A 20,869-nucleotide genomic window follows, 5' to 3' on the forward strand; every position below is an offset into this window, starting at 1 on the left:
GGGTGAAATGGCGAGATGGATTTCTTTCACTTTATTTTGTGCGTTATTTTGAAGTTTTACTGTATATATGTAGCCCAGAAGGTAAACAAACTAAAGAATGATTTATTTTTCTAATGGATATTTTGACTCAGTTAGGAATGAAAATGAAAAATGACTTTGGAAATGATGTCATCCGACGAATGAAATGTCAAACTTTTCACACGCAGCTTTCCAAATATTTCTTCATCACATGTTCCTTACATTCAAAGAAATATAGTAATAAAATAACATAAATGAATAAAATAATAAAAATGGTATTTCCTCACAATGAACGACACACACACACACACACACGCACACATGCGAACAAACGCGCACTTTCTAATGGAACTTTAATCTGGGGCCTCCCAGTGTTGTGAATTAATGCTCACTCGTTTTATAATGTACGTGAATAATGGCAGATTATCACATTCGTATGGATGCCCAGATACCTCCTGCAGGGTCAAATGCATTCAGGATTAGCATGGAAAGAAAATAAGAAGGCATTAGGCAAATGCTTCTTCCGCTTAGAAGCGCAACTACGGTCCAAAAATATCGAAATTTACGAGAATGATATCATATATAATAAAGTTAAATAATCAAACAAAGAAATGCCCGGGAAGTTTACAAACAAACATTGAAAATGTACTATAAGCGTGTCATTCGATTTACTTCATGACGTCATCGCAGAAGTCTCCCATGACTGTTGCTCCCTCTCGCGGGCACCATCGACATGACACCCTTCCAATGACACTTTGCTCTGACCCAAGTAACGTGAAGGGCAAAAGTTCCACTTAAATTTCGCTTCACTAAGTTCTCAGAACGTTCACCCGTGACAACTCCCAACTATAGTTTACATATCATATGATTTTAAAACTTAATAAGGACTGCGTTTTGAATAGAAGAGCTCCCCAAAACGATTACGAGCCTTACGACCTTGAAATTTCCGAGGGCATCTTAATGCAACACAGGCTCTAGTTTTTAAACGCTGCATTCCAGAGAACTGAGAAAGGGATGGGGATGGGGGGGGGGGGGGGGGGGGGGGGGCGAAAAAGTAGTTTAAAACGCCAACTGCGAATAAATTATAGTGACAAGTTTTACACACACGATGTGTGTGCGCACGCGCGTGTGTCCGTGCACGCGCGTGCGCGAGTGTAATGATTAACTGGAGGCATGAAGTTGATCTTTGGCATTTCTTTGGCACGTCGTTGTCATTCCTGTTCTTTCGGGGGGTTTTTTTGTTTTACTTTTTGGATTCAGTTTTGCCGAAATGAAAGCAGCTGACGGAAGGAAAGAAAGTGGAAAGAAAGAGAGAAAGTGACTTTCTGCGCTTGTACCTGACCTGAGCAGGTAAGAAAACACGAACGCGCTTTTGTTGCTCGTGCCTTGTTGCACAAACCGAATCAGATTAGATTAGATTAGATTTATTAATTTATTGTTCTAAATTTGACTCACATGTTACTTCATGACATGATCAGGTTTTCGCAAGATTTTCAGCTTTTGACGAAGTGTGTGTGGAGGAAAGAAATCACAAATTTGAATACACGGAAATGATGTGTGAAGTGGCTTGAAAACACGCTTGCCTTTCTTAATACTATTATCATTATTTTGGCAGTTATGTTTTTTTTTAAACTTAAGATGCCAGCAAATTATTCGCTTCAGTGCACGAATGTGTCCTTACTTCCAAAAAAAGATTTCCTTGCTAAGGTATACTGTGTGTGCGTATATATATATATATATATATATATATATATATATATATATATATATATATATATATATATATATATATATATATATATATTAGCTTAATTATTTTAAATGTGCCCTCACAAAGGTTATCCACTTCATTGATTATCTTTACTGTTCACTAGTAATTTAACAATTGTTAAACTACAAAAACAACTATAACAATAGTGAAAAAACAACAATAAAAACAAATGTCTAAAATTGATCATTGTAAAATACAAACGTTTAATGGATGGATGGCTAATAATGCCCAATTTGCAATACAATATATATCATTTTTAAGCAATATGAAGCAAAGTGATTTTTGAAATGTCATTTTGCGCCATTTAAAATGTATGATTTCATCGGCATTTAATCTGCTTGATTAAAGCTGGCAAATTCTGCGTATTTTTCATTCCTATAAGGAAAGTTTGACGTGAGCGGAGAGCATTGTTCATCTCGGCTGTGCGCTCACGTTTCCGTGGCAACCGCCGCTTGAATTTGGATGTACGTGTAGGACGGGTTCTCCAAGTGAGCCGTTTTCTTGCCGCCATGTTGACAAGACGGGCAGCCATGTTGTGTGTAAACAAAAAAATCCAGCATTGGGATAATGGAGCGAGCAAGTTTTTCCACATTGTATGAACTTTGACCTTTCTGAAGCTAACCCAGCACAGATAACTAGCAAGCTAAGCTCCAATGAAAGTAGCTGAACAGTAGCTTGTTCATTTTGCTATGCGCGCCGGCCTGGTTCCCAATTTACCGCCAGTGGCAGCAGTCCGCTTGAAATATATTGTTGTAAAAATATACGTATGTAAAGACATAAGGATAAAGAAAAGAAAATAGCTCTCTTTAGTTCCCTATACATCCCGATATAACATTTTTTTCTTAAATGGTTGCACAACTTTTTTTCAAGGAGTACTTTGAATTGCAAAGAAAGTTCAACGGAATAAAATCATCTTGTAGTGTCTCATTGTGGACACTGGGAGGCACCTACGTAATGACATACGTGACGAAAAGTAAGAATTTTTGTGTATTGATTATGGACAGCCGACTAAATCATCTCGCGGGCCGGATTAAACCTCCTTTCGGGCCGGATCCGGCCCGCGGGCCTTATGTTTGAGACCTCCCTTCTAAAGCATCAATACATTTCAGTAGCGAGTACTCCACTTGGACACAATGCCCCATGTGACGGACGCCGGCGCGCAGAGTCCCCGGAATGACGACGAGGCCTCCAAGAAGACTTTGGGGGTACTGGAGACCTTCCGGAACAGTATCCGAACGGCGGCCGAGAAAAGTCCGCTCTTGCCGGGGTCCAGGGGCTCCAAGAACCAGTCGCCGTCCACGCCGGGGTCCAGGGGCTCCAAGAACCAGTCGCCGTCCACGCCGGGGCCCAGGGGCTCCAAGAACCAGTCGCCGTCCACGCCGGTCAGAACGCCGCATTCGCCTGGTGAGTTTTGATTTCGAAATGTTTCAATGGTCCAAAGACACCAAAGTCCTGGGAAAGTCCATCAAACCACATTTCCAGTACCAAGGCAACCGGACCATTTTTTCGTTTTCTGGACCTGGTATCAGGGTCGTCGAATTCCTCCGATGATGATTTTGGCTTGTTTTTGTCTTGTTCGGCCCAAAGGGTTACCGTGGCAACACGGGGCTTTTCTTGATCTTTGTCTTCCTGCTTTCGGTTCTGGCCGAAGTGGATTTGAGTGTATATTGTTTTCCCGGCGCCCTCATCTCCGCATACCTGAGCGGGTCACCTGAAGGGCGCGCGCTGACTGCTGGCTTTGTTTGGTTTTTGCTAGGCGCCGCCTCGCCGCTGAGGAGCGTGGCGGCACTCTTCCAGGCCAAAGACCACGACGACCAATCGCAGAAAGGCAGACCCGTGATGCGTTCAAGGACGGGTGAGATACTCGTGCTAATCGCGACGGTGTTTAACTTGAACGCTGAGGTTCTGGCTTGGAGACTCCGGCCTTCTTTGCAAACGTGAAAACAATTGCCGCGACGCTTCCCGTCTTCTTCCTCTTCTTCAGAACCTAACATGGCCCGACTGGATTCTCTCCTGAAGAAGGGCGCGTCCATTCGTCGCAGCTTGAGATTGGGCTCCAAGAAGGACAAGCGGCAGGACGCCTCCCCGGCAGTTCAGGAGGAGGGCGTGGCCACGGAGGAAGACGAGGGCGAAGGAGAAGAAGAGCAAGGCGATGAAGATGAGCGGGAAGCGTGTGAGGAGATGGAGGAGACGTACGTGTTACCAGAGTTGCCGGACGTACCGCTCTCGGGTGAGCTTAGGAAACAAAACAGACAAAAAACACTCACGCGCCGCATTCAAGGACAGTGGGAAATACCACAACAATCGCGGTCAGGCAAACGGGACAATTTACTGTCTGTGTCTTTACTGTTTTACTGTGCGTCTGCAGTGATGCAGATCAGCAAGCTGATCGAGATGGAGGTCCTGGAGGAGGCCCATCTGCACCTGCTGGCGCTGCGGGCCGAGTTCCAGCGGGAGCGTCGGCGCCTGGCCCAGGAGGACTCCCCCGTGGAGCTGGCCAAGAAGGAGAAGGACCTGAGCCTCCTCTACGCCGACCTGCGCCACAAGACGGCCTCCATCGTGCGCGCCTCCGTCTCCTTGCCGGCCAGGAACAAGGAGCTCCTGGTCCACGTGGCCCGCATCGTCCAGGAGGAGGACAGGCGGGCCCGAGAACCCGGCGGGCTCCAGGGGAGCTGGATGGACGCCTGGAGGGAGGCGGTGGACCTGGGGGTCCGGGACAAGGTGGAGGGTGTCCACCTGGAGCCGACGAACAGCAGGTGGGGGTGGAGCGGTTGACGGCGGGGCGGGCGGAGACCAATTTTTTTTCACGCGTTTGGGAACGGTGGCAGTAACTCCTCGTGGCTGGCGGTCCATCTGGGCCTTCTGGGTAAGGCGCTGGTGGAGGATCTGGAGAAGGTGAAGAACGAGCTGCGCCGGTCCTACCCGCCCAGCTTCCGGGTCTTCGCCACCTACGTGCGAAGCTACCACGCCGCCGTCGGGCGCCACCTGCGCGCGTTGGAGGCCCGCGCCACGCAGCCCAGGGACCTCTACGCCCTGCTGGACTGGGTCCTGCGCCGTTACCGCGGGTCAGTGAACGCCGCGTCGTCTCGCCGGCCGGGCAAATTTCTCACTGCGTTTCATCCGATAGCGACGAAAATTCTTCGTAATACAAGAGGGGACAACAGCTTGTATCTCAAAGACCTTGTAAGTCGAGGCGCTCTTATCTAAAGGCGCTGTTGCGTTTGCTCACCAAGGAACTATTTCAACCCTTGTGTCCAATCCTTTGTTCTTTACATCGGAGGAATTTCGCATCAAAGGGAAAGCGTTGAAAAACGTCAGTAGGGAGCTGAAATTTCACCCACCCAGATTGTTGCAAGGTGTCAAAGTTCGAAAAGAAAAATGTAGTTTTCCTACAAATTGTGCAAAATTAACCCTCGATGGAATGGCGTAGTGCGCATTCGGCTGCCCGTAGCGAGGTAAAAAAATGTTTCGACCAATAAAATAAGCCGACAGACATAAAGTATGGAAGAGTTGATGTCAGAGAGCAAGAATGCGGGAAACATTTCCAGATCAAGAAGAACAAAGACGCGGCTCCATGGATGGATCCCACCTCCAAAGGGGGAAAAAAAAAAGATGACATTTAAAGTGGTGATAGAAGCGGTCTTGTGCACGTGAGCTGACGAATTACTGGCCAATCGTGCGCTTGTTGACAGCGAGAGGATCATGGGAAGTCCCGCCTTGGAGCCTCACATGAGCCAGGCCGACGCCGACCTGCGACTGGATCACGACTTCCTGTTGGGCCTCAGGGACAAGTTCTGCCGCGCCGTCAAGGTCGACCGCCGCTCGGCATGCCATGGAGTGGCCACAATCTCAGGCCTCAATCTCGGCCACCTTTCCCTGTGTAGCCTTTCACTTCATCTCCTCTCGGAATTTCACTTCTTACTGGCGCTTTTTGATATCTAGCCTTTCAGTGCGTTGTCTTTCCCAGGTTTGCCTTTCACCGTGTCTTTTTTTCACCGGGGAGCCTTTCGTTGCGGAGCCTTTCACTGCCTACCCTCAGCCTTACCTTTTCACTGTGCAGCCTTACAGCATGCACGGTTTGCCTTTCACAGTGACTCTTTAGCTGCGTTTCATCCACTGTGTCGTCTTTTACCGCGTACCTTTATCCTTACCTTGTCACTGTCATTTTTCCCCGTGTAGCCTTACGACAACGTGGCCGTTTGCTGTGTTGCCTTATAACTGGTTTACCATACTGGGAGCCTGCATTTCCTGATTCATTCTCATGGGACTTTTCCAGGAGGACATGCGAGCTTGTCTGGATCGCCTGGTGGAGCTGGAGAACGAGGAAATGTGGAGCGTCAGGAAGCATCCCGACATGGACGACGACCACTTGCTCACCTCCATCTTCCACATGGACATCTGCACGGTCGGAAACCAAATCACGGCAACGTTTGCTTTTACTTTGCCTTTGTTTACCATCACCGTTAATGTATGTCAAGTCGGGATTTTTTTTCTGCTGTGGCTGCAATTGGCTTGGTTCGCCAGCAGAGGGCAGCAGATTCAGGCTGTCGTTTCGTCGTGCGTGCAGAAAATGAACGGAAGCGTAGTCAACGCCCGACACGTGGACGCCCAGCTGGAAGGAGAAGTGACGGCCGCCTGCCTGGGAGAGCTGAAGGATTTCCCCAAGAGGTTAACAACCCCCCCCCCCCCCCCCCCCAACCCCTCACTCACGCTGGTGATGTTGCCAAAGTCAAAGTGGAAGCACTCGATTGACAAACATGAGAAAAGCAGCGCCAAAAGCAGAAGTAGGAAAAAAGAAGTGGGTGGCTCCAAACACAAGTGCAGAAAGCCTTGCAGGAGGTATCAAATGTCAAACAACATGACCTTCAATTCAATTATTTCAAAACAAGCTTAACTCTCGCAAAGCGCCGTGACCAGTGAGCAAACTAGACCACTGAAAATAGCATCTTTCAAAAACAAGTTGAAGGACGGTTTGTGCATCAGTCTTATTTTATTCTGTGACAGGAACAGGGCCGTTTTCTTCTCAAATTACGAACAGATTAATTTGAACATTGGGCAACTCATTACTAATTTCTGTGAATTGTGTTTTAATAAATTGGGTTGTAGGGGGAGGGGCTCGGCTGAAAAAATATTTTATAGGGGCTACATCAATGAAAAAAGATTGAGAACCACTGTATTTTTTCTTTTACGTTGTGTTTTTTTAATGCACTTTTCATTATGAATATTATGCTTAATGTTCATAAACCCAACCAATATGATTATCATTATTATTCGATTCCAAGGGGGAATTTGAGGTGCAATATCCCCTCGATATGTTTTTTTGTAGTTGTAAAATGTTTATTTTTAAAGAGAATATTTCTTAGGTGAAAACATGATTCCAAGTTGGTTCAATATTGTGCGAAGCTGAGGAATGCCGCATTTAATTTTGCGGGTATTTTGCACGCCCGTATTTAGTGTTCTGTTTGGTGCGGGCGTGCAGGTTCCACGGCGAGCTCCGGCGCCGCTGCTGGCGCCTGCGATCGGCCGACCCGCTCTGGAGCGCATACCAAGTCACCTACATCAACTGCTTCCAGGCCTTACGGTAAATCACGTGACCCGGAGGCTCGCTCGCTCGCGCGCGCAAACAAGCACAAAGCGCGGCCTTCTGCTTTGCCTCCCTGCACGCCTGCCGCTTCTCAAGAGCTGTCAGACTCCCAAAATGTGCCCGCTCGCCTTTTAGCGCCTCTAACACGCACAAACCTTCATGAAAAACTCGCTGAATGCTGCTGACCGCAGTCTGGGTTTGACTGTCTTTGTGGGGACGTCTTGGACTTTTTAAGGTCAAGACTTGTTTTTAGCGTATATAGCTTTGAATCGGTTTGGGTCAGGGACTCGGAAATGGACGATGTCAATGAAACGTCCCCATTACAACGGAAGAACCGTTTTGCGCGCAGGCAGCACTTGGAGGAGTCGTACGCGCGGACCTGCCCCCGCGGGGTGGAGGCCGCGGGCGCCGAGGTGACGTGGCTCCTGCAAACCCTCCGAGAAGAACTCCAGCAGCAGTTTAAGGACGACGTCAAGGTGCAACAACAACTCATTGAGTGTTTTAGAGACGTTCGATACCACTTTGTTGACCGATACCGGTGCAACTACTCAACTCTTGAATAGCGATAGCAAGTAACTGGAGCATGCAACAAATCGATGCTGACGTTTTGAGAAGAAAATTGGGTTTTGGAGACAAACGCCAAATCTGAATTTTTCTCATCCCTCACAAATTCAAGTTTAAACCACTGCTTCACCGCCATTTTGTACAAATTATTTTGCGCAGTTAAAAAAAAAAAATAGCGACAATTCTGATCTACACATCACGTCTACAAGTTATGAGGATGAAATTAATCTGTTCAGCACTATCTAGCTAGCTAATGAACATTATACTCAGTAATTTATTATAATACAACAAGCTAGCTAGCAAGAAGGACATGGGCAACACGCACGGATTGAAGTTTACTAAAACCGAAAAAACATGCAAGCTAGCACTGAGCAACATCTAGCAAGTTAACTAACTAGCTAGCCGGCTAATGAGCATTATATTTACTTGTTATTTATTCTGTAACAACTCGCAAGCTAGCAAGCGCGACATGGGCTGGACAATAGCTGGTGAGCTAACTAGCTAGCCGGCTGATGAGCATTATATTCAATAGTTGTTTATTATTTGTCAACTAGCCAGCTAGCACTGAGCAACAACTAGCTAGTTCGCTAACTAGCTAGCCGGCTGACAAACATCATACTCAGTGGTTACAATATTTCGATCGATATAACAACTAGCTGGCTAGCAAGTACGACACGGCCAACACAGGTGGAACGTAGGATTTTTTCAAAGTGAAAGAAAATGCTTTGCGTTGGTTAGGATAAACTCGACCGGAAAAAAAAAGCAGAACTCACAACATGTCGCAACAGACGAAGGCGATAAAAAGTGGAAGCGCAATGAAGGACAAATATTGGTGAATTCCCGTGATGACCTTTACAAAATTCACGACTTCTCCCTTGTCCTCCTTCGCATCTCGTGTGCATTTCGACGAAATAAGAAATCAAATGCTGAAAATATTTACATATTTACAAGTGTGTGTGTCTTCAACGACGTACATTTTTAACAACGATAAAGACATGCAATTCAGCCTTTAACACAGCTGCGGGTTTTTGCAAATATCAAAGACAATTTAGACATCAAAGAACCTCATGTGTTTGAGTCAAAGACAATTCGGCGTCTTCCGTGAACGTTGCACGGTTTTTTGATCTGTGTTTTTGTTGACCTTGAAAGTGACCGGACAAACCGAATTTGAACGTTTTTAGAAACATAAGAAAAAAGTCATAACTGAGTCAAGTTTTTTTTTTTTTTTTTTTATGCAACTTTCTCAGCCGTACCTGCGTCGGATGATGACCAGGAAGTGGCTGACAAACGACGAAGACTTCAACGGCCTGCTCGCCGGCGCCGAGCTTCTGGCGCAGCGCTGCGAGGCCATGCGACCGCCGCACCGCCAGGTAATCCCCCCCCGCCCCCGCCGCCGCCGCCCCCGAAGGCCAACTGGTCGAGCGGACGTCTGCGACAGGAAGTGGCTGGCGCGGCGCACTACCACGTTGTGAAGGAGTACGTGGGCCAGCTGATGAAGGGCAACTACTCGTGCAAGAACCGCAAACACCTCAAGGCGGCCGCCAAGATGCGAGCGCAGTGCTCCAAGCTGGCCGACGTCTTCCACCGCATGGTAACGGCAAAAAGGCCCGCCCGCCCGCCGGCCCGCCGGCCCGCGTCTCCCGACGCCCTCGCCAACGTCTAGGAGCATTTCAGGGCTCGCCGGAGGACTGGCTGGACCCGGTCGGAGATCGCCTGAGCCACATCGTGGGACAGAAGAACAAAAGTGACATCAAAGACCACCTGAAGCCTCTTCTGGACCAGTACCCGGACTTCAGGTATCGCTCCAGCCCCGAGATTAGGCCGTGTGAAAAAGTACAACAAAGAAACGCTTTGTGGTCACAAAGTATTTTATTGCCAACATGAAATGGAAGGAAAGTAGTTTGGGATCGAAAGACCAACGGTTTGGCCCCGATGAAGACGCGGCGTTCAAATGAAAAAGCTTGCCGTTTGTGAGCGCTTGCGTGCGCGCGGGGGTGTTTGTTTGGCTGCTCAACCACATCTGTCAAACGAGAAGAAGGAAGTGGCTGGGGGAAATATCGACGCGCCCCAAGGTGACACAGCAGCAAAGGTTCGGGCAATTCGATAAACCGCAAACACGAAGGAAGACAACTAGGTTCTTTTTCTCGCGAGGAGAGCGGCCAGGAACCCGAACCTTCTCGTTTGCTCGTTCGGGTCGGTCCTAGCGCTCCTTATTTATTGCCGTCATTCGTCGGAGCCCCGCCCCCTTCCCGTCATCGCGAGTCCGCCATTTTTTCAAGCCGTAGGAAATTGTAATCGTGACCCTAACCGGTCAACGTTAGCATCCGCTCCATGCTAATTGCTGTTTTTTTGTGCGCGCGGTAGCGCGAGGCACCTGACGGCCGTGCTGGCCTTCCGCGGCGCGCTCCGCGGTCGCGAGCGTCAGCGCATCCTCGGCAGGCTGGAGCGGCTGAGGGGGACGCCCGCCGTCGCCGCGGCGACGAGCCACGCCGGGAGCCGCTCCCTCTTCCGCAACATGGAGGCGGCGCTTCGCAGCGACTGCCTGGCCGACGCCTCCGTCTTCTGCTTCACCTTCGTCTTCCCCGCCCGCTAGTTTTCGTCTTCATCGGAAGTCCGCCCGACAACAAGTATCTCTTGTCGGTTTTTTTTTTCTTTTATTAGATTTTGTTTTTAGCCATTTTAGCCACAAAGGAAATATCAGCCATTTTGAATTACAATTTTTCCACCAAATGTTTGTATTTTTCTGGCATTTGTTTGAATTTGGGAGTGGTCACAGCCGACTTCAATAATGGGCCAATCAAAGTGGCTATAAATGCATGATGCCAGTTGAGAGTTTCGGCATGGCACCCCCCCCCCGATTATAATTCTTCATATAGCCCTCCTGCACACTTGTAGTATTTTTTTGAACTTAAAAAATAATAATAAATGAAAACTATTTTTGGGAAATTGCAGTTGAGACTGATGTTCTTCTAAGTGTTCAGGGCCAACTCAAAATGCGGGTCAACATCTGCTCTCAGTTTCTGGGGAATTCTTAAATGGGGCCAAATGTCTTATGTGAAAAAGCGCTTTGAGTCCCTCGGGATGGATTTTCATACCCAACAGATTTGTGTGTGACGTTTTTGTTCATTTCTCGGGCATTTGTCTACGTTTTGTGTGGAGTCAAGTGTAGCGTCCATTTTGACTTTCACGCTTGTGTTTGTGTAACAAACGCCACGGCCAATATTTCTAGTTTAACTTCCATCCATTTTAAACATGAAAAAAAAAAATCCTATGTTTACATGTTTTGTTCTGAATATTTGAAATGAAAAAGTATATTGACATTTTAAGTCATAGGTGAACCTTGTGTGCAGCCATTTTTCATACTGTTAAGATGGAAACTCTCAATATTTAAAAATAACAAAAAAATAGTCCGATTCAAAAAATACTTATTAAAAAAATCTAGTTTTCAAATCCCTGAATATTTTTTGGATAGGGTTTGGGATTTGTAAATATTTTTCAGATATTTATAATCATTTAAAAAAAATTGTTGGCTGTAAAATCCTGAGAAAGATACTGTAAAAACAATGCTTTAATTTGAAATTAAATGATGGGCAATTGTGGAATTTTGTAAAACCTTTCAAATAAATATAATTCTAAAAATTGACAGAACATCATACAAGCTTTTTTAAGAGAGGTTTAATCCGACACTGGCCATCATAAATACGTATGAACTGCACAAGCAATGGTCTCATTTTCAATTATATAAAGAATAAATGCTGGATTTTTGTGGATTACTTTTGTTATACTGTAACCGAAGGACATATTCACCGAAGCGTTTTGATCTTCTTTGCAACAGGAAGTGGCTTGTTGCGAAGAAAGATCAGAAGGATTTCGAAAACCTCTTTCCCGTACAGCTTGATTTTTTTGTTGTTTTTTCTTCTGCTTTTATTTTTCTTTACTGCTTCTGTGAAATATCGGTGAAGGTTTGGCACAAAAGGCAGAGGAAAAACCTTTAAAGATTTTTTTTTTCTCCAGTTTTCTAAAGTTCTCATAGGCCCGTATTTTAGTGAGCGGCGGCGCTTTGAGAATGCTTGCGATGTCCATTTTTCATCAGTTCCTTCAAGGTTGCAAAGACGTTGTCCAACAATCATTTTTCTTGTTGCCCTTGTCCGCTCTCGGCTTAAAACGCGTCGGGTAAGAAAGTCCCACAGTCGAGCAAGTGGGAGCACGTGGAAGTTCAAAGAGAAAGGGCTGAGAACGGATCCCTGGGGAACGCCCCGTTGGAGGATTACATCATCGCATTTGTGCTCACTAAGACGGAATTCAAACAAGCTGTTGAGCAATATTATGTGCAATGGAAGCCTGAGAAAAGCAGCACTGATAGAAGCTTTTCACTGCGGACATGTTCTGTTCTGTTTGTGTTCCGTGGATTGTTTTCGGGGTTTTCTCTTCTTTTCTGTTTCGGCCTTTTGTTGTTGTTTTTTTTCATTTGTTTGTTTTTCCGAATTGGGGTAGATAGATAGATTGAGGATTGGGGATAGATGGATGGATGGATGGAAAAGCCTGTTAATAATCGATCTAGATACATAGATGGATGGATGGATGGATGTTACAGCCTGTTAATACTCGGGATAGATAGACAGATAGATAGAACTAGCTAGCGAGTTTGTAAGTCAGATAGCTAGAACTAGCTAGCGAGTTAGCTAGCGAGTCAGATAGATAGATAGAACTAGCTAGATAGCAGGTTAGCTAGTGAGATGGATAGAACGAACTAGCTAGCGAGCTAGATAGTAGGTTAGCTAGCGGGATAGATAGACAGACAGCTAGCCAGCAAGTTAGACAGGTACATAGCCTTTATTGTCATTACGGTACATGATGGTATTTGCGCTCACTAGGAGCAGGTGCGAACAAGCTGTTGAAGAATATTGTATTGAAAATGGGCACAGCAACATATAGCGCGCAGAAACCTGTGACTGCGGATCTAGTGAGCCGCTTTGTTGCCGTCGTCAACGCGCTGTAAGCGTGCGCTCTGCATGATAAACGGTTTCCTGTTGGTTTCCTGTAAAGCCAGTTGGGTGAGCCTCAGGCGCCCCCCCCCCCCAGCTGTCTCGTTTTTAAGAGACGCTTTCACTTTCCATTCGGGGACGCAGAGGAAAGTTGTGCGTGTCAACCAAGGAGCAACGATCGCCCTCGGGCCCTTTATTTGCAAAACAAAGGGGACATTGCACAGCGCGGTTTGAAAACAGGATTTCTTTTTAACACGGAGGCCCGCTCGACTTTTTGCCAAGCTCTTTGTAATGGGGATGCAAACCTTGTGTTGCGCAAGGGCAAAATGTAGGAAATTCCACTCTGGCCCAATGAATCATTTATGGCAATTCCACAAGTCCCCTCTTGTTATAAATTACCAACCAAATAGAAGTCGGGGAAATAATAGCATGCCAGAAAGTTGACTAGCTCTGTGAAAAACTGAAACTAGCTTTGCGGCCTTAGTAATTAAAAAATAATGACATCTTTTCACACACAGAATCTAAAAGAAGAGGAAAATCTCAAGAAGTGAAAGGATCAATTTTCCCAAAATATGACTGACCAGCTGGAAGCGCTCGTTGAACGGCAGGGGAATGTCCCTTTTGATTGTTTGTTTTCGCTTGCGTGTCTGTGACGTCACACATGAGGCAGGCGTGGCTTAGGGCTGCAGTTTTAAAAGTGTTGCTCGCGTGAGCCAAGTTTGTTTTGTGAGAGGAGCGGCGATGAGATCCGGTGAGTTACACTCACACACACACAATACGTTTTTTTGGCCCGTTGTGTTTTTAAACTTGTAATGATGTTATCAAACCCGCTTTAGGATTTGAATGTGTTCAGTGTAGTTGATTTAAGTGATAGAAAAAGAAAGCAAACAACTTTCTTTTGGCTGCCGTTTGGTATGACAAGAGTTGGTTTTGTTCTGAAAAACCACAGGAAGTGTATGATTAGCGATGCTATATTATGTAAGCGTGAAAGCGTTTTTGTTTCTACTTTTCAACCCGTGAACACGAGAAGCATATTTCAAGTGAAAAAAAAAACGCTCGAGTAATGAGTGCAGGTCACATATAAACGCTGGAGATTCATTAAAAATATACTGTACAATGAAATAACTTGTATACAAAGAATTATTAGAAATAATAAATCATAATGAATAAAAACAATTAAATAAAATAATTTTAATACTAAATAATGGAAAAATAAAACAATAAGAACGTTACAAATAATACAGTAAGTATACACCATTCTATTCCTATGTATTTTTCGAAACAGTTTAACTTGAAATCCAAACCCTGGTTTTCAAAGCCTACCCGGTCTTAAAGTCCTACTATAAAACGCTGACGCTGTTTTGAAACCTTACTTTGAAACCTCAACCTTGACTTGAATCATTAGAACCCTTTTTGAAAGCCCTCCTGTGAATTCTCAACCATGGCTGTCTTGAAACCCAACTTCAAAAACCTAAATCTTAAAACCAAAGTGTATGCTTGAAGTCCTCAATTTGTCTTGAAACCTGTTTGAAATCCAAGCCCCGATCGAGCGTGAAAACATGTTTGTATGCGATGCCTCAGACTCACCTCCCAAACATGGCGACTTCAAGTGGTCAAAATTGTCGCCCTGGGCAAAGCCGGAGCGGAAGGCGGCCGCGGCCGGCAAGAAAGCGGCGGGGGTCCCCGAGGTGGGGCTGAAGCTCGCCAAGATGTGGCGCGCCGTGGCGCCTCAAATCAGGCGGGACAGCGCCTCGTCCGCGGACGGACAGGCCGAGCTCCGGGACGCCGGCGACCGCGCAGGTGGGCATCGAGACACTTTAGCCTTGCGAAGATAGTTAGTGCAGACGAGTTAGCTTAGCGCTTGCTCATGAGTGCGAGTGGAAATGAATGACCAAAGAGTGAACCCATTTTCAGAAAACTGCTCAGTTTAGGCATCCTACTCTACAATATCTTACTAACATTGGCTTGAAACCCAATTTTACACCATTCCCTTGGCTTGAAACCCTACTTTGACTTCTTAAACTTGTCTCTAAACCCTACTTTGAAACCATTAGCTTTAAATCCTACTTTGCATCCCTAACAATGGCTTGAAACCCAATTTTGCACCATATCCCTGTCTCAAAACGCTACCTTGGCTTGAAACCCTACTTTGAGTAACTTTGAAAACCTATTCTGGGCTCCGAGTCCCACTTTTGAAAGTCTGAGCGCGACTTTGACCCGAGCGTTTGCCGCTCCAGCCCCTCCGGCGCCGCCGCCGCCGCCTCCGCCGACCTTCGAGGAGCATCTTTCGGCGCTCCGCCTGGCCGAGGCGGGCCGCCTGCTGCTGGACCGGGAGGAGCGACTTTTCCGAGACGGGCGGCCGGTCCCCGAGGACGTGTCGGCCCTGGCGGCCGGCCGGCGGGCCTTGGAGGAGGCGGTTCTGCGGACGTTGAGGAGCTCGCTGGACGGCGGCGACGCCGACGCCCTGGCGTCGGCCGTGGGCTTCATGCTGCAGGAAGAGGAGTGCGACGACGCCTGGGAGCGGCGCGGGGGCATGCCGCCGCCCTGGAGGCTCAGGTGGGGGACTACACAAACTGGACGCCGCACTTTCCTCTGGAATTTTTGATTTTTTTTTATATTGTTCTTTTTACGCACATTTACACACATTCTTCTTGTTTTGACAATTTTGACTAAGCCGTTTGTGTTTGTGTGATGTTTTTTTGGATGTTCATAATTCAGCTCAGATATATCTACTTATGTGGCATCCAAATTTTTAAGTTGACTTTATGGTTGAATTTTTGGATTGATTTGAAATGTTCTACCCCCCCCAAAAAACATTTTGAATTGATTTGATAAATTGAATTTGGATGTTGATCATTGTCTTACTCAAATTTCATTTTGTCATGACAATTACAAATTTTTGTATTTATATATTTTGATTCATCGTCATAATTTCTTTCCTCTTATTTATATATTATTATAATACACTCCATCCCTCAGGGACTGGAGGCGAGTGCACGACGAGACCCTGCAAAACCTGGTGGAGGAGCGCATGGACGCCCTTCCGGCGGGGGCGGGGCCGGAGGCGGGGCCGGAGGCGGGGCCGGAGGCGGGGCCGGAGGCGGGGCCGGAGGCGGGGCAGTCGTCCATCCAGGCGGACGCGCTCGGCATGGGCCGGCAGCTGAGGAGCGACATGCTGCGGGTGGCCCGGCACGTGCGGCCCTGCTACCCGGACGGGTGGGGCATCTGCCAGCTGTACGCCGCCCGCTACCACCGCTGCGTGGGCGCCAGGCTCCGCGGGCTGGCCGACTTCGTCCTGGACGACCGCGACTGCGCCTTCCTGCTGCGATGGGTCAACGAATTCTACCCGCGGTCAGTTTGCAAAACTCAACCTTCCATATTTCACGACTTGCTCGGCCTCTTCGGGGCATCTGCGGACATTTGACCACTTCCCCAAACGATCATATATTTGTGGTCAAATTCCAAAAAGCGCCGCGTTTCTGGGATTAATCTTTTGAATTTGCTTCTGCCCCTCCCCATGTAAAAAACGGTCAAGAAATGTTCCTTCGTATTTCAGATTGCTTCATGAAGTTCAGCTAGCCGCCGACATCGACGCCCGAGCGTTCCCGGAGCTCCTTCCCGGAGATCTGCTCTCGCCTCTGGAGGAACAATACCTCAGCCGTCAAGAGGTACGCCCCCCCCCCCAGTTGATCCCGGCCGGACTTTAGAGCGTGCGATTGAGACGGCTCTCCCGCGTTCCCAGCGGGAGCTGAGCACGTACGTGGGCCGCATCCTGGCCCAGGCCCAGGAGGCCTGGGCCAAAGGGGAGGAGCCGCCCAGGGAGGACGGACGCTTCGTCAGTCCCGTGGCCTATGACGTCATTCAGGTAGGGCGTCACTGGCCGCGCCCCCCGCCCGCCGTCCCCCGTCGAAAAGGTCTAACGGCAGCGCGGTCCTAGATGGTACACGGCATGGTGAGCGCGGCCGAGAAAGTGGCGGGCGACCTCCAGAAGGCTCGCTTTTTGACGTGCCGGCTGCAAGATCTGCTGCGCGGGTAGGCGCCCGCGTTGACGCGTCGCCGCGGCGACAGTTACGCGTCACGGCTCTGACCGCGCCCTCCCTCCAAAGGTTCAGGGATTTCCAGGCCGACGTCATCAAGCGCAACAGGCCCAACAGCGACGCCTTCGTCAAAGCCAACCTCGGCTGCGTGGCGCAGTTCCAGTAAGTCGGCGTTCTTCTGCCAATGCTTTAACCTGTTTCTATTCATCCTTTCGCGCTTCGCGTATCTATTCGTCCTCTCGTTCGTTCTCACTTTATATATTCACCCATGTATTCATCCGTTCAGTTTTTCGCTGGGCCGTTTTTACCTTCGTTCAACCATCCCTCCGTCTATCCATCCATTCAAGCATTCATTAGGTGCGCGTCCACTCCCCCGTTCGATAACAGCTACCGATGCATCATCCTTTCACTCGTTTATGAAGTATTCATCCGCCCGTCCGTCCCATAGCACGTATCCATCCATTCACGCGTCCATCCGCGTGACTATCATTGAATGGTCTAATTACCCGTTCAACCGTTCCTTAAATAATCCGTCCGTTCACCTAACCCCGGTTCATTCATTCATTCATTCGCCATCCATACTTTCCTCATCCAGCCGGTTGTTCAATCATCCATTCAACCGCGTGCGCGCAGGGACTTTGTGCGGGAGCATCGCCGCCTGTTCCCGGAGGACGTCGGGGACGCGTGCCTGAGCGTCCTGTCGGAGATGAAGCAAGTCGCGCACGAGTACCTGCTGGGCCCCGTTCGCAGGAAACTCAAGGTGAAATCTTCAACCCCGTACGTCGTACGGCCACCTTTTTCCGCGGGCTAAATATGATCTGGCGCGCCACGCCCCCAGCCGCACTTCCGGGAACTTTTCGGCCAGAAGTGGTTGACGAGGTCCACGCTGGACGGGCTGCACTCCGCCCTGGACCGCCAAATGCTTCAGCTTCAAGGTCCGCCCGAGGCCGCGTTCCAGGTACCGAGCGCCGCCACCGTATCGCTACCTTTCAACGTGGTATCGTTGTGTCCTTGTGGTTGCTCCCTTTTGTTTTTTAATCAATTCAACTTCAGCAATACTTTGTATTACTTGAAATTTCAGTAGAAAATCCGAATGAAACGTTTTGAAAAGCGCTTCCAACAACTGTTGGCCGAGCAGTTATAAACGAGAAGCGACATTTACCATTTTAGTACCATGTGATGGTGTACTATAGCCTTGTCTTAAGCCCATCAGCTGGCTTTGTCATCGTGTTACACTGGAGAACGACAGAAATGGTATTAACTTTTAGTGTAAGTACAAAAAATGAAAAAAAACAAATAGTAAGGGTCCATCCAGTGTGTCATGAGTGCAGTAGACCAGCGCCTGACGAATGACGGACCAGAAAAAAACCCTGTAAAATGTCACCCTCTCGTGGTGGCGGAACATTGACGATTAACATTTTGTCTGGCTTGAAAAACTGATTGCCCGATGATCACCGAAAGGGGGCGGAGCTATGACAAATGTCAGACCAGCAAAATGCTATGATCGGACCGCTGGAAGCCATGCTATATAACTTCAGAACTATCAGTTACATGTAGATTTTTGCTATGCGCGTCGGCCTGGTGTCAATTCATAGCGAAAGCGGGGTCAACTTTAAATTTATTTTTGAAAAGCAAAAAATAACTAGATAAATAAAGATAACATATATTTTTGATCCGGCAGTGAGCTAGCTTCGTTAGCCTGTGTAGGCCGGCCAGACCTGTCGTACGACTTTTCGAAGGCTGTTGAACCGACATCGTAAATAACACAAGTGAGAGCGTTGCCGTTCCTACTGATCACTTTTTTCCCCCAGAACAGGCTTGCTCAAATGTGCCGTTTTAACATCGAACCAGTTAACAAGGGAATGTGATTTGATGTCTGATTGGCTGAGCCTTATTGCGTTTTAGGAGCTGATTGGTCAACTGTACCGAGACATTTGCGTCGAGTACGTTCGCCTGCTTTTCAAGGGCGAAATCAGGCTGAAGGACAAACGGCAGCAGCAACAGGCGGCCGACAACGTGGACCGAGAGGCACGCGCTTTGCGACATTTCTTCGCTGGACACGTAAGCGCCATCTTTCTTTTCCTAACTTTTTTTTGGATGCGCTTTTTTTGTTCAGGCCTGTTTTTAATGTATTTCTAAAAATACATCACTCATTGTAGATGACCACATGAACTAACGACTATTGTAAGACAACTGTTTTTTTCCTGAAACTTGTGTTTTTTAAAAATACCGCTACTTTGTTGTATTTAGCAAATAGTTTTCGATTTTACAAGATTGTAAGGTGGTTGAAAATTAGCAGCTTTTTCCTGCACTTAAAGATGATGGGCGGACCACAAACGGCCCCTGGGCCATAATTTGGAAACCGCTGTTTTTATCTATCCTTTAGAGTTACTGTATATAACACAAAAAAAGCCTTTGAGCAGCGGTAGCTGTGAATGTCGTCTTCAGTATATGTTGCGGGCCGCGTAAAATTGCACGGCGGGCCACAAATGTCCCCCGATCCATAGTTTGGACACTTTTGATTCTTGACTATCTATTGCTAGCTATATGCATCAAAAATCTATTTCAACTGTGCCTGTAATTTTCAGTATTAGTCACGGAGCGCTTATTAGTGGACGGCGGACCACAAGTGGCCCCCGGGCCGCAGTTTGGAGACCTGATCCCATTCCTCCTGTCATTGCTCAACATTAGAAAGCCCGTCCATCACTGACGCCGTATCTGGTGGACTTTGTGTGAACTCTGTTGCGGTTGTATCGGCATTCAGGGCTGCAAGGAGGCGTGGCCTCAGGATCCTCTCAGCATGATGGCCGAAGTGCTGAAGCTCCAGGACGTGCCTGCCATCCAGTTCCAGGTGGCCTCGCTGGCCGTGGCTTTCCCCGACTTCGGGTAAGCCGGAAGCGATGCCGGTAGCGCAGCTAGCTTAGCTTATTTTAGCATAGTCAACTGTCTGCTCGATTCCACGGCCCGGCTCCAGTGCTTTTTTTTTTTTTTTTGTGCGTGTCCAAAAATGGGATCAATGCCTTTCCCACTAACCTTCCCCTTTTCCTTTCCTGGCTTCCTTCCTTAAGCGAGAAGCACGTGGTGTGTTTGCTGAAGCTGAAGAGCAACCTGAGCAAGGAGGACAAGAACAACGTGAAGGCCGTCCTGGACGAGATCCCCAAAGACTCGGCACAATCGCCGCCCTTTTTCTCATTTGTCCCCGTCAAATGATGTGTGGGTCCTATTTGGTTTTTATTATTACTATTTGTAGGAATATCTTATTTTTGTAAAGGTTGAAGTGTACATTTTGTTAAATAAAGACAACAATAATAATCTTTGTTTTCAATGATCTCGATTTTCTCGTGCACATTTTGAAGGGGAATTTGAGGTCGTTTTATTGTCACAATGGGTAATTTATGAAGCTTATTTTTGGAATTTATTTTAAGGGGAAATCGACCCATTTTCCGGTTTGTAAATGGCTGATTAAATATGATTAATACTTCCAATTAACGCTGAGTTTGTGGAATTTGAGATGCATTACCTTTGTTTTCTCCATTTAAGAGGATTTGCTGTTCATTTATTTTCACCAAAATGAGGGTTTTACAGTCATCTTATTTTGTGTTGTGGAGTATAATAGTTTTACTTTAACGGGGAAAAATTGTCTGAAAAATAATGATCCATTCTGTATTTGTTGAATATTAGATAATTGAAATTTTTGTGCGCAACTTTTGAGTTTTTACATTCTTTTTTATTTTGGAGAGTAGAATACTAGTCTTAACGACAAAATCCTGGTCTAAAAATCTATCAACAATCCTGTATTTTGTGACATAAGAGAAAATACTTGGTAAAATGATACTTGGATCATTTTATTTTCACAGTACAGTAAGCTTATTTTATTTTGGAGACTTTTTTTAAAGGCAGAATCAACACC

At 47.0% G+C, this 20,869-nt stretch overlaps 2 protein-coding genes across 3 annotated transcripts; both read left to right on the top strand.

Moving 5' to 3' along the window:
• The first annotated feature begins 1,085 nt into the window (after positions 1–1,085).
• Positions 1,086–10,883, top strand: exoc3l4 (exocyst complex component 3-like 4). 2 transcript variants are annotated; one of them, XM_088434023.1, is made up of 15 exons: positions 1,086–1,368; positions 2,899–3,193; positions 3,546–3,644; positions 3,774–4,019; positions 4,158–4,545; positions 4,618–4,854; positions 5,482–5,599; positions 6,066–6,194; positions 6,357–6,457; positions 7,269–7,370; positions 7,723–7,849; positions 9,185–9,307; positions 9,376–9,528; positions 9,612–9,733; positions 10,302–10,883. In XM_088434023.1, the coding sequence occupies exons 2-15, from the start codon at positions 2,923–2,925 to the stop codon at positions 10,528–10,530; spliced, it is 2,445 nt and encodes an 814-aa protein (XP_088290149.1). In that variant the 5' UTR covers positions 1,086–1,368; positions 2,899–2,922; the 3' UTR covers positions 10,531–10,883. The 2 variants fall into 2 exon arrangements, with proteins under 2 accessions (XP_088290149.1, XP_088290150.1); XM_088434024.1 differs by having other exon boundaries at positions 2,902–3,193.
• A 2,627-nt stretch (positions 10,884–13,510) lies between these two features.
• On the top strand, positions 13,511–20,271 carry LOC148412390 (tumor necrosis factor alpha-induced protein 2-like). Its single transcript, XM_088432392.1, has 13 exons — positions 13,511–13,673; positions 14,504–14,722; positions 15,160–15,478; positions 15,902–16,273; positions 16,479–16,590; positions 16,665–16,787; positions 16,860–16,954; positions 17,029–17,121; positions 17,593–17,719; positions 17,798–17,917; positions 18,865–19,020; positions 19,724–19,845; positions 20,028–20,271. The coding sequence occupies exons 1-13, from the start codon at positions 13,664–13,666 to the stop codon at positions 20,167–20,169; spliced, it is 2,010 nt and encodes a 669-aa protein (XP_088288518.1). The 5' UTR covers positions 13,511–13,663; the 3' UTR covers positions 20,170–20,271.
• Positions 20,272–20,869: the final 598 nt, after the last annotated feature.

Source organism: Hippichthys cyanospilos, chromosome 14 (assembly GCF_059441005.1).
Source record: "Hippichthys cyanospilos isolate Australia breed blue-spotted pipefish chromosome 14, RoL_Hcya_1.0, whole genome shotgun sequence".
Taxonomy (NCBI): domain Eukaryota; kingdom Metazoa; phylum Chordata; class Actinopteri; order Syngnathiformes; family Syngnathidae; genus Hippichthys; species Hippichthys cyanospilos.